Source organism: Carassius carassius, chromosome 20, assembly GCF_963082965.1.
Source record: "Carassius carassius chromosome 20, fCarCar2.1, whole genome shotgun sequence".
Lineage (NCBI taxonomy): Eukaryota > Metazoa > Chordata > Actinopteri > Cypriniformes > Cyprinidae > Carassius > Carassius carassius.
In genome coordinates this window covers 17,332,140-17,345,893 of record NC_081774.1, presented here as the reverse complement: position 1 = coordinate 17,345,893, position 13,754 = coordinate 17,332,140, and the positions used below count along the sequence as shown (strand labels likewise).

Below are 13,754 nucleotides of genomic sequence, written 5' to 3'. Positions count from 1 at the left end.
TACAGGACATTTGAACTCTGTGTCAGTACCTCACAGACCGGACGGGGATTTATCATGTCGTGTTGTGCTGCATCCAGTGTAGCATCACTGATTATAATGAGTATTTTGTCGCACTGCGTCTCTCGCGTCCGTTAGACAGGGTGTATTTAACTTTCTTATTTAGGCTACTTTCTTGTAGCCTAAATAAGCATTATTTCTTTGATATTTATTTTAGTGTTTTGCAGGCGGCGTTCACTGACAGAAGTGCTCAAATAAACACGAACTGACGAGTTAAATAGGATGTGTTAGATGAGTGATTTCTAGACGTGCATACATATAAATATATCCTGTATATAATATATATAAAATATATTACATGCATGCACAGTTTAAGTCAGCTTTAATCACCCTTTTTTGGTAATTCCATGAATTAACTGACCACGACACTGCTTGCATATTAGTTTATTTCGCAGTGAATGGCCATCCCTGCCCCTACGTTAAACTGGAAAAAAATGATCGCCTTCGTTAACGAGCAAATTTTGACACTAATGTTATATATTTATTTATTTATTATTATTTAGGTTTTTTTTTCAAACACCGTGCCACCGGCGGTTGTTGGTCCATGACTACCGCGGTGTTAAAAATCTGCCACCGTCACAGCCCTAGTTATGGTTATTGTTTCCAAAAGCCAGTTTGGCCTATTAAATACCAAATAAACATCTTGTTTATACACACTTTCCTTCTTTCTTGTTTGTTGCTTAAAGATAAAAAAAATACAAATCTGTATCGGAATCAGCCAGGTGCTTGTAAAAAAATCGGTATCAGAGTCGGCCATGAAAAATCATGATCGTGCATCCCTAATATATATATGTATGTGTGTATGTATGTATGTATGTATGTATAAGCAAATGTCTGGACATTTGTTATGTTATGTAATGTTTAATTACTTTTCTGAGGTAAATGTAGCGCTTTGACTTTTTTTTTTTTTTTTTTTTTTTTTTTACGAGCTTCTTTGATTATTAAAAAGTACAATTAATAGTTGTATTGCTACACATGAATTTAGGCATTACAACATGAAAAAATCAAAATGAAAAATGTATATTAATTTTGAGATTTGCTAAACATTTAATCGTGTTATTAAATTATTAATAGGGATGCAACGATACCATTTTTTCAGATCTGATACCGAAAATTCTGAGTATCTGCCGATACCGATCTAATCTGATACCAGTGCAGTTTTTTTTTTAAATTCAATATAGAATTTCTATACTTCTGTGTTGACCTGATCATCATTTTTTTGTTTTAATCACAATCTACTACATATACACAACTTCATTTTAATGAAAAATAACAAATGAAAAAATATATAACCATAAACGATTACAAAAATATTATTATAAACTTGGTTGGTAGATAATTCAGCAGCAAAAGATACTCTAGATTCTAGAAAAATCACAGGTGCACAATAATTTTATAAAATCTATTGAAATATTTTATTTACAAATAAAAGTGAATAAGTTTTAAATCTGGTAAAATGTTACACATTGCTCTTTGTATTGTTGTAAAATACATTATTGAAAAAACAAGTATATACTTTTATATAGAAATCTAAAATACGTTTCTTTTAAATCTATGGCACAGTAATAAAGCGGCAACACATCATAGATAAGACTATTAATAATCTTTGATTTCGCAGAAAATATTATAATACTGAAGGTGCCAATGAAGAGTGCCACAGCGCTCTTTTGCGCATCCTGTGCGCAGAATGATGAGCTTGAAACAACACTGATTCACAGTGCGCAGCTGCACAGCCCTCCGAGTCCACAGAGAAATCTGCTCTGCTTGAGTTCATCTTCAGTTCTCTCTTCACAGCAGTTCAGTCAGTGTACTGTTTGAGTAAATGAATTAACCCCTTGATATTGGTTTATTCAGACTCAAGAGGGAGTGTTGACCATGTTCAAGTTAATAAATTGTGGATTAATGCTTACTGGAGATCAACCAGACATCACTAGTACAAACGGAAGATATATTGATACGTAGTCTATTAAATATGTGCGTTAGTTTAAAGAGCCTTTTCTTTGAACAGCTATAAACCTCAGTTACTCTGCGCTTTTTAAGAGAGTTTTTGACTGTAACTGAACGTGACACGCAGTTTGACCACTGAATGGAGGATGACAGACATCGGCAGCGATAGAAGAGTTTATATGAACTTGAATTTAATGACTTCAGTATTAATCTGTACCTCACATTGAACTATGGAACAGCTTCAGAACACTTGAAATATGTTCTTGAAAACGTTTTGGCACTTGATAATGTGTTTGTGCTTTTCGTGGAGCTCAATAATAACACAGAATTTTACAAGCACAGCATCGGATTTAGATTGGCCTCGTCTCGTCTGACCGATACCCGATCCGCAGAAAATGCCAGGATTGGAGCAGATACCGATCCTGAGTATCGGATCGATGCATCCCTAACTATTAATGTTTTAAAGGTTCACTATAAGGTCCTTCAAAACTGAATCTTACCGACCCCAAACTTACTTTTGAACAGTAGTATAAATGAGATGTATTTTTATTTTAGCCTATCAAAATTTTCTTCTTTCTTCCTTTTCTGTTGCACTCCGTCCAGTGCAGAAAGCCTGTCAGGCCTGAAGCCGATTATGCTCAACAAAAAGAAACTTGAGCTATATAAGACTCTCTTGTAGTTGCAGCTTTTGTGCGTTGTGTTTCCTAATACCGTTTTCACTGCATTAAGATTAAAACATGTCTAGAGGTTTAGAGCTCAAGTGAAAGGAAATGGGCTAGGTCTTCGGTTAGTCATGAATGAGGTGCCCAGATTACTGAACTGCACAAAGGGATGTGGGTGAAAGTTGTCTTACATAATCATATTCACCGTGTACAAAGACATCATCATTTTCTGTTAGTAGAGCATGGCCGAATCAAAGTTAATGAACACATCAGAGCACAAGCCGAGCAAAAAAGAAAATCATACAATACTCTGTCATACAAATACAGATATTGCCTTGACAGTGCAGCAATGAAGAAGTGACAGCTGAATAAAGTAAGCTGTTACTTTTATCATATCATTAGTTGTTGCAGTTGTTTTTTTCCCAGGGCACGTTCAGTTGCAGGCCAGCCAGAATGCAGACTAGCAGGATGACTATAATTGGGTAATGATTAGTTGGTTCTCTCTCCAGAAACCAACAATGACTGCAGGGCCACAGCTGTTTTTCCTAAAAGCAGTACTTTGCACAAAAACCCCTGCTGCGTGTGAGTGTTTGTGCCAGTTTGCAGCTATAGTTAAGTTTATTTATTAGTAAAAGAACATATATAAGTTGGTTTTAATATTTTGTTATTAATGACCACCCTGTAAAGCAAGCAGCCATTTGTTAATGACCAACAAGAGTGTCCACTCCACTACAAAGAAAGGGAAACTTAAAGGGTTAGTTCAGCCAAATATTAAAATGATGTCATTAATAACTTACCCTCATGTTGTTCCAAATCCTTAAGACCTCCGTTTATCTTTGGAACACAGTTTAAGATATTTTAGATTTAGTCCGAGAGCCCTCAGTTCCTCCATTGAAACTGTGTGTACGGTATACTGTCCATGTCCAGAAAGGTAAGAAAAACATCATCAAAGTAGTCCACGTGACATAAGAGGGTCAGTTAGAATTTTTTGAAGCATCGAAAATACATTTTGGTCCAAAAATAGCAATTACGTGACTGTTTTATTTTTGTTTTGGAGCTGATGAACCCACGCTCTGCTGCCAAACTGGAGCACAATCACCACCAACAGGACAGGGCAGGGAATTACAGTTATAAATTACAATAGATCACCCTCAGTGTGATCTGTCAAAGTGACGGACGGCCTTCAGATTTTTCCATCACTGCTAAAAAAAAAAAAAAAAAATTCTGTCAATGACGGAAAATTTTCAGTTAACGTGACCTCTGATGTCGTGGTAAATGTGTGAGATGAGGAAAGATTGAGGGCGGAAGAGGCAGGCTTCATGTCCGTAAGAGGGAAAAGCGAGCTAAGTTCCATGTTTAACTTGCAGTGGAAAAGTGGAATGTGCTGACATGGCACATCGTCTGAACTCCAAAATTAATAATCAGATGTGGTTTAGCCTTGCACTGCCAGGAGGCGAAGGCAGCCAAGCTCTGGCCTCTTTGTGGTGGGCCTGAAAAGGAGGGTCTGGCACACTGCCAGTGGGGTTTTGCTTGTTCAGGATTTCTGATTAAATCGTTTATTGTGCTCCACTCACGCAAAGGACCAAGGCAGCTCTTGCTCCAGAAGGGGTGGAATAAGACAGGAGGAAACGTTGTTTTTTTCACCAGTAAAAATCTTTTGTATGATAGACATTTTTTTTCTTTGTGTGGCTCCGTCTATTAAATTTTTTAATACTGTTTCGTTATATTTTACTGTGTGATTTTGTAATGCCTTCTAACATCTGCTTATTTATTTTGGTTAGCTTTTGAGTTTAATTGTTTTGTGAATGCAAGGAGTCTTCAAGGGGATTTAACCAATAGAACAAGCAAGCAGGGAAGGAAGCAAAATATAAAAACTGTCATGAAAAACCATATGCAATTATACATCCCGAAGCCATCACTCTTCTAAGACAGAAGTGAAGTGGGAGACGTGGCCTGCATTGAGTTCAGTGCTGGCTCTGAGGTGCAGAAATACCCTGATTTTATAGAAGAGCCTTCTCATTATATCACGTCAACAGCCTTCTCCGCTAGACAGTTGCTGCTTTTGGCAGCTTTAGTATTCCACGAAGGACTGCACATTTAGCGCTATATTTAAAAAAGGTAACAGGCATGTCAAAGTCAAATTTAAAACATTGGCCTCGGGACAGTGAGTCACAACAGTAGGTAGAGAAGCCTGCAATCTTGCAAACCACAATTCAGAAATGAGAATGAAGAGTGCCAGAGTAAATGCTGGTGTTAAGAAACATTTTACTTTAGAATTTGGATTTTGCATTATATAAGGCACTCATTTCATTTAGAAAATATATGTAATTCTATGGTATCCTAATTACATGATGCTCTTTTCTTTTTTCTTTTTGGTCTAGATCCTTTATTGTTATAACTAATATAAATATTATTTTAAATATGCAATTAATTCATACAGTGGATTTATTACACGTCTTATATAAAGAACGCTTTTAATTTGTAAATCAAAATTAATTTTGAGAATTACAAAAAGAAAAATATTTAACTGTCCTGTTGTCATATTGAGGAGAAACCCTTATGAAAAGAAAACCATATTAAATAGATTGGCATAATCTTGTATTATTTCTAGAAAAAAAGCTGCTTAGCTATTTATTAATATTTGAATGTTTGTCTGCCAATTCAAAGCCATGTTGTGCAACCAAAAAAACAAAAAAAGCATAAATTTTAATAATGTATGTAAATTCACGTTCAAGGTTATCACTTTTTACTTCATGTTTACACCTCATGATATTTAAGTAATTTAATTTAAACTTTTCTTAATAAAAGAAAATAAATTTGCTCTTGGTTTAAAAAGCTTTTCCTTCCTTTATCTTGGATACTCTTTAATATGTATGAAATGTTCAGAGGATGATATATTTTTTTAGTCGTTATAAGCAGAAGTTTGAGGGAAATAGTCTTTTTTTTCTCTGCCGTTTCAGTTGCTGCAGTCCTGGACTTGACCAAACAGTTCACACAGGCGGAAACTGCTCCTCCTAATCTTATTAAGCTGGGCGAAGCAATTGAGCGGACAGGTAATACTTTTGTGTCATTGAATGTCATGTAAAGGGCTTTATTGTTTGTGGTTTGTTCGTTAGAGAACCTGACACATGATACGGAGTTAGCAGGAATCCCTTCAGAGCGCCTCCAGCCACAAGAAAGAACTAAAAAACACATTGGATTTCTGCTACTTCTAATATATATTTAATTTTTCATATATATTTCCACATTGAAAATAATAAATGAAATGTGTGAATGTTTCTTATTACACCATATGGCTGTTATTAACATCCAGATTTCCTCTTTCACTGTGAGCCGTCCCTCTCTTTCTCCCCTGAGCGAGAGACTGAGCGGCGCTCGGACCGTCTGGCTTGACTGAAGCCGTCTTCTCACTTCTTCACAGACTAAAGCAGAGCTCAGGGATTCAGCTGGGCTGTTTTCCCAGTTCTCCCGATAGCGTGACTGGATATATTTATATCTCCGGGCTTTTACATTTAATGTTTAGATCCAAGCTGGCATAGAAGATCTATTTTTGAGAGATGAGCTAACGCCTCGATTTTCTGCTAGGTCTGGACTCTAGGGCACTATACAGGACATCCACTGCTTCAGCTTCTGACAGACAGAGCCTTGCTGGTGAGTTTAATCGCAGTTCTCATCTTTTGCCACATAGGTATTCACTTCCTGTGCAGGAGACAGTCAGAGTTATTCAGTTTCGAGGCTAAAGGATTTTGATTGCTTTTAATGTTATGTCTTGTTCTTATTAGCTAATAATTCTTTCTGTTCTGCTCATTTGTGACCCTGGACCACAAAACCAATCATGAGTAGCATGGGTATATTTGTAGCAATAGCCAACAATACACTGTATGGGTCAAAATTTGCTATTTTTCTTTTATGCCAAAAATCATTAGGATATTATGTAAAGATCATGTACCATGAAGATAATTTGTAAAGTTCCTACCGTAAATATATAAAAACTTCATTTTTGATTGGTCATATACATTGCTAAGAACTTCATTTGGACAACATTAAAGGTGATTTTCACAATATTTTGATTCCAGATATTAAAATAGTTGTATCTTTGCCAAACCATACATCAATGGAAAGCTTATTTATTCACTTTCAGATGATGTATACATTTCATTTAAAAAAAAATGGACCCTTATGGCATTTTAGATATCGGATTAGATATCAGCATGTGTACAATGTTTGTTTGTCTGTCTGTAAAGAAAATAATACATTTTTTACAAATATATTTCATTTAAATAATCCTAAATAGTTAGTGTAATTATTTTTCTATATCTGTTTTTAAAAAGTATATATATATATATTTATTTATTTTTATTTTTTTATTTTTTTATAATACAAAATCTAATCATGCATAGTTCATTTTACATCAAGTTTTTGTAATCATTTACACACACACACACACACACGCACACGTGAATATATATATATATACACACAATATTTTAAAGCATTCCTTCCAGGTTTAAATTAGATTAGTCTCAGACTTTTGGTTTCCACTGTATATATCTTAAAAAAAAAGCATTGTGATAACTAGGAGTGGTACAAAGTAAACAGTTGCTATTTGGTTACCATAAGTTCCAACATATTTCTGTAACTATGTATGAATGGGATGCATCGGATTAGATCTAATGTGTGTCTTGCTGTGACTGGTCAATTATAAAGCGTGCATCATGATGAGCCCGGTCATTTGTCCCTGTGCAGAGCTGCAGGAGTTGGATGTGGGACAGTGGGACATTCATGCCCTCTCGGAGGCAGTCATTCGATACCTGCAGGAACTTCCTGCCCCCATCATCCCTCCCTCTGTTTATACAGACCTTCAGGCAGCAGTGCAGCTAGAATCGGGTATGTGCCACTTTTCACTCATCCGTGCAGGCCGAAAGAGCACAGTGTAAAGAAAGTAACAGAACTCAGTGAACAAACAGCTCCGAGTGTCTGCCATGCCTGATGACCCATGCGTTCACACTAATGTAACTCTTGAATAGACGTCCCGTCCGTGAGGAGACGAGAGCAGCTGCTGCAGGTGCTGGAGAAGCCTGAAGTTCCACTGCAGAACCTCCTGACGCTGCATTATTTGCTCAGACATCTGGAGAAGGTCTGCCAGCGTGGCGAGCAGAATGGCCTCGACATTCATACCCTCTGCCAAATCTTTGGCCCTCTGTTGATCAGGGGCCCTGTGAGCGGGTGAGCGGGAGCTTTCTTTTCTTGTATTTCTGTTGGCTGGAGACAAATTCTGGAGATCCGTTGCTGAAATATAAACCATTTTCATTTCTGTGTGTTTGATTTACAGGTCAGAAGAAGATGAGGGGTTTCCTGCGGTTGCAGTTGAGAGACTTCTTTTGGAGAGAATTTGGGAACAAGAGCCGACTCCTCCCGGTGAGCCACCTGTGTCAATTTTGCCATTGTGTATAATAGCTATGCTTTTTTTATTCACAGATTAAACTGTTGTCAGGGAGGATTTATGATGTGTTTTTAAACCTTTTGGTGTCAAACATGATCTGATACCCTTGTGAGAGACTCCTGTCTTAAAATAGAAATGCAGTGCCATGTTTTCATCTATAAAGTATTTCCGGAGTTAAATAATTGGTTTCAAAGACAAAGCTAATGGTTAATGTATTATCATTATTTACTATGATGACAATGTATCTATTTTTTCCCTCTCACTTTTAGTATCGTCTGTAATCCTAAAGAGAAACATTTTCAGTAAAATAAATTTGTATAATACTTTTTTAATTTTTTTCTTATTGTTTTAAGCAGATAAAACACATAACATGATGATCTCAGTTTAGAGTATGTTTACAGAATGCAAAAATAAAATAAAATGAACAATTAAACATAAGACAGCAACCGGATGTCGTGATCAAAAAAATAAAATAAAAACATTCAGATTACACCGTTTCTAATGCTATTTTATAAGCTATTCATTTGTCCCATTTTTCTTTAAATTTTGCTTCTTCCAATCTTAGAATAAAAGTCATTCTTTCCATGGTGAATATTTCCTGCACAATGTCTATCCACTGAGTATGGCTGGGTGGCTCAGGTTTGAGCCATCTTCTTGTTATCGCTTTCCTCCCTGCCGACAATAAAATCTTAACCAAATATTGATCCTCTTTCTTTACATTGGACAAAAGACCCAGATACATTGTTGTAAAAGTTAAAGGTACAGAATTCTTCAGTACTTTGCAAAAAGTAAGGTGGACAGAAGTCCAGAAAGGTCTTATCTCAATGCAGTCCCAGAAAACATGCGTGTGGTTAGCAGCAACAGTGCCACATTTCCTCCAACACATTTGTTGGGTGGATAGTTGTTTACCTTTAATAGATGGCGTGATAAAAAATCGAATTAAATTTTTCCAATTGAATTCTCTCCATTTTTGTGAATTTGTAGATGTCTGTGACATCTCACAGATTTTTTACCATTCTTCATTTGAGATCGTGACAACTGCTTCTTTTTCCCACTTTTCTTTGACATACAGAGTTGTGTTTTTCTGACAGGACATTAAGCTAGTGTACAGCTTTGAAACGATTTTGCGCATTTTCTGTTGATATGCACCACACAAAGTCTCTAAAACCGCATTAGGTTCATTTCTGTCCTTAATTTCTTTATTATAGTATTCTCTTAGTTGCAGGTATCGGAAGAAGTCTCGATTATCTAGACTAAATTTGTCTTTCAGATATTGAAAACTTCTTATTTCCCCATTATTAATTAAATTACAAAAGGCTGTAACCCCTTTATTGATCCAATATTTGAAATTTGAGTCATGCATTCCTGGCTTGAAGTCTTTGTCATGAGCTACCCATCTTAGTATTTTTCTTTCTTTATTCAATTTTAATTGTCTTGCTACATTATACCAAATTTCCATTGTGAATTGTACAATTGGGCCAAGAAATTCTATTAATTCGGTTGGAATATGGTCCTCTCCCATAAGTGTCTGAACATTATATCCAGGTATGCATGTCTCAATCTCCTTCCATTTGGCAAAATAACTAGGGTCACACCAGCAACACAAGTAACGCAATTGAGCTGCATAAAAATACATTTTTAAATTAGGAAGGGCCATGCCCCCCTTATCTTTCTGCAGCTGTAGTGTTGAATACCTAACTCTGGGCTTCTTCCCATCCCATATAAACTTTGATAACAGCTTATCCCATTCTGTAAATTGTTTTGACTGTATGCTTACCGGGAGGGATTGAAATAAGTAAAGTAGCCTAGGGAGGATGTTCATTTTTATCACATTTATTCTATCACTTAAGTCGAACGGGTAAGTAGACCATCTCTGGATGTCTGATTTAATACTTTAGTTTATTGGATTGTAGTTAAAATTATATAGTAGTGAAGGATCTTTAGACAGAAATACTCCGAGGTATTTAATTTTGTTGGTGCTCCATTTTATATCGTATGTGCGTGCAGTTTCATTTGAGGGTGAATGATTAAACAGTAATATTTGGGTTTTGAAAATATTCAACTTATATCCCGCATACACATTATACTTTCCCAGAACATCCATCAGTATGGGAAGTAATATGTTAATATCTTCTAGAAATAACAATATATCGTCCGCAAATAATCCAAACTTTTGCTCTCTTTCGTTGATCATAATCCCCTTTAAATCATCTTTCTCCCGAATCGCTTGAGCCAGTGGCTCGATGTATAAAGCAAAAAGGGTGGGACTTAATCCGTAGCCCTGCCTACAGCCTCTACGTTCAAAGCGGAGTTCAAAGCGGTCTGTCAAAGATCCATTCACTTTTATTCTTGCAGTTGGCTTATCATAAATTGCTCTAATACACTGAATAGACTCATTAGTAAGGCCAAATTTCTCCAACGTTAGATATAAGAAATCCCAGTTTACTCGATCGAAGGCCTTTTCTGCATCAAGGCTGATCAAGGACGCTTTAAGCTTATTGCTGGAAATATTGTGTATCACTTGAAGACTTCTTCTGATATTATCTTGCGTTTGTCTACCAATTATAAAGCCAGTCTGATCCTCATCAATTATATCAGAAATAAAGGTTTCAAATCATTTAGAAATAATGGATGTATATACCTTTATAACATTTAAAATTGATATTGGCCTATAATTGGCACAATTATCTCTATCTTTATTTTCTTTGGGAATCAGCGTAATAATTGCTTCCTTCCATGAGGGAGGGATCTTGCCTTCTTTATGGATATAGTTTAAAGCTTCAAGAAGAAGCGGCTTCAATTCTTCTTTAAATGTCTTATACCACTCACCGGGGAAACCGTCACTACCTGGGGCTTTATTTGCCTTTAGTCTACTTATTGCTTTATCTAGTTCTTTGGATGTAATTTCTGCTAATATTCTCTTATTTTGTATTTCTCTTATACTAGGAAGGTCTAATTTGTCTAGAAATGCTCTGATCGACTCTTTGGTAGGAGTGCCTTCTGGTGAATATAATTTGCTGTAGTATTGATAAAAAGTGTTTTCTATTTCTTTTGGCTCAGTTTGAAGCTTTTGCGAGGTAGGGTCTTTAATTTTCAAAATTGTTGAGTCCGCTTGTTGTTTGCGTAATTTTCTAGCGACCAACTTTGTAGATTTTTGGCCTAGTTCATAATATGCTTGTTTTGTATATCTAGTTTTTTTTCTCTACTTCCTCATCTAAATCATTTTCAAGTTGCATTTTCAATTTTTGAATTTCTTTTTCAGTGTCCTGATCTTTTTTTCAAAATGAATTTTTCCTCTTTATCCTTTAAGTCTTTAATTAATCTTTTATATACTTCAGTCCTAGTTTTCTTAATGTTTGTTGCCTTGGCTATTCGTTTTCCTCGTAAGACAGCTTTTAGCGAGTCCCATAATATTGATGGATCCACCTCCCCATTGTCATTTTCTTCTATAAATGTTTTAATGTCCTGTTTGACAGATCCAACTACTGATTGGTTGTCAAGAAGGCCCACATTTAATCGCCATACATTATTTTGGGGGTTATTCTTCATGTTAGGAGTTACATAGATTGCACTGTGGTCTGAACGTTGCGGAGCTCTCGTTTCACACGTCCATCTTGTTCCGTCGCATACCGGAAGCCCCTTGTATAATACTTTTCAGAGTAAATATTGTTTGTCGACGTTAAAAGCAACTGTGGTCATGAAACAGCTTTTGTTGCACTTCAAAAAACAATTTTATTTCCATCTTTCCTACTTTATGTAGCTGCCTATTTTAAACATTTATTGATTTTGCAGTACGTCCTGCTTTCATTATCAGTGTATTTACACTAAACATGCCTATTTGTTACCTGTAAGGAATGTATTAAATTATAGTGATAATCGTCAACCTGCTGAAGATTCAGTGTATAAGATGGAAAAACCCAGAATATTCAGCTCTACAATTTTATGTTGATGTGTGTATACTCTCAGTGAAAACTGGGGGGTTTGTAAGACTTTTAGTACTTAATACTTGTATTCAGCTATTATGCTTCACTAAGTTAATCAAAAGTGATCAAATATAATGTTACAAAACATTTATAATATTCCAAAAGATATATAATGCTTCAAATAATCGTAAACATAAAATACCTGCACAGAAATGTTAAATGTTTCTTGAGAAACAAATCAGCAAATTCAAATGATTTCTGAAGGATTATCGGACACTGGAGTAATGATGCTGAAAGTGCATTTAACACATTTTAAAACATATTAAACTATTAGTAAATAGTATATCACACTGTTACTGTTAATAAATATGATAAACACAGCCTTGTTGAGTATTAAGGCCCTTTCACACCGGATGCGTAACGAAAAAGCGAAACGAAAAAGCGAATAGTTCGCGTGCGAATAGTTCGCGTCAAAACCATTCACATCAGCCGCGACGCGAATTTGCGATCTCTGTGACGTTCAGAGAGCTTCAACATTCCAAAACTTTCGCGCTGACAGTTGAGAAAATGGACACTTCAACATCATCATCCAGTGAAGACGAGCTTTTCATTTTCTTTAAAAGACAGAAAAGAAGGTTTTGGGTGCACCCAGTCCTAAAGAACAGAGAGTCTGAAGGGGAGTATGCCAATCTTGTACAGGAGCTAAAACTTTATCATGGCCGGTTCCGCACTTACTTTCGGGTGTCTGTGGGACAATTCGAGGAGCTCCTTCAGATAGTGGCACCGCATCTTACGAGACAAACCACAAACTTCAGGGAACCAATTGATCCGGAGCAGCGTCTGGCAGTCTGCTTAAGGTGAGCTGTCCTCTTAAAAACATCAGCCCACAGAACACACACACAAGTAATCAGAAGATCCGTCATTTTTGCTGTGACGTCACCTTTGTTTCCTTGTATGTGATTGGCTGAAGCCTTTTTGTCGCCTCAAAAGTAAAAAAAAATCGACATCGAAGCGAAAAAAATAAAAGTCGTTTTTTCGCCTCAGCACATTCGCGTTCGGTGTGAAAGCACTCATTACACAAACAGCTGATCAAAAAATAAAACCATCGCGCGAATTATTCGCGCGTTAAAATCGCGTCCAGTGTGAAAGGACCTTTACAGTTGTATTTCTATTACACAATCCTTTTGATCCCTTAAACAATTGCAGTAAAAAAAAATCTTCCCTGTAGTGTAAACTTAAAGTCATGTCGTTATTTAATATCTAGGCTAGCAACCGAAAGGTTGCAGGGCTGATCCCTGAGCGATCACCATTACACCCTTGAGAAAGACAGGTGGCCCCAGAGACTGTGCCTGTAATATAACCTTAATAACGTTTCCATGTTGACGATGTTTCAAAATAGGGCTGTAGCTATTGAATATTTTAGTAATCGAGTATTCTACCAAAAATTCCATCGATTAATCGAGTAATCGGATAAAATGTGTTTTTGCTTACCGTATTTTCCGCACTGTAAGGCAAACCTTCAATGAATGGCCTATTTTAGAACTGTTTTCATATATAGGGCGCACCGGATTATAAAGCGCATAGAATAGAAGATACTGCAGTCAACCGTTTGACTGGGTTTGCGTTATGAATCCACTAAATGGAGCTGTGCTAAAGGGAATGTCAACATTTTGACAGAGCGCCTTGATCCATATAAAAGGCAATCCGGATTATAAGGCGCAC

The 13,754-nt window shown here is 36.3% G+C and overlaps 1 protein-coding gene across 3 annotated transcripts in view; it reads left to right on the top strand.

Annotated features, from left to right (window-relative positions):
• pik3r2 (phosphoinositide-3-kinase, regulatory subunit 2 (beta)) overlaps positions 1–13,754 on the top strand; it is a 39,822-nt gene that overhangs the window by 13,728 nt on the left and 12,340 nt on the right. For all 3 annotated transcript variants that reach the window (XM_059501937.1, XM_059501935.1, XM_059501936.1), the window contains exons 3-7: positions 5,627–5,719; positions 6,252–6,317; positions 7,413–7,553; positions 7,694–7,892; positions 7,999–8,084. In XM_059501937.1, the coding sequence (XP_059357920.1) occupies positions 5,627–5,719; positions 6,252–6,317; positions 7,413–7,553; positions 7,694–7,892; positions 7,999–8,084 (585 nt within the window). The remainder of the gene's footprint in view (positions 1–5,626; positions 5,720–6,251; positions 6,318–7,412; positions 7,554–7,693; positions 7,893–7,998; positions 8,085–13,754) is intronic.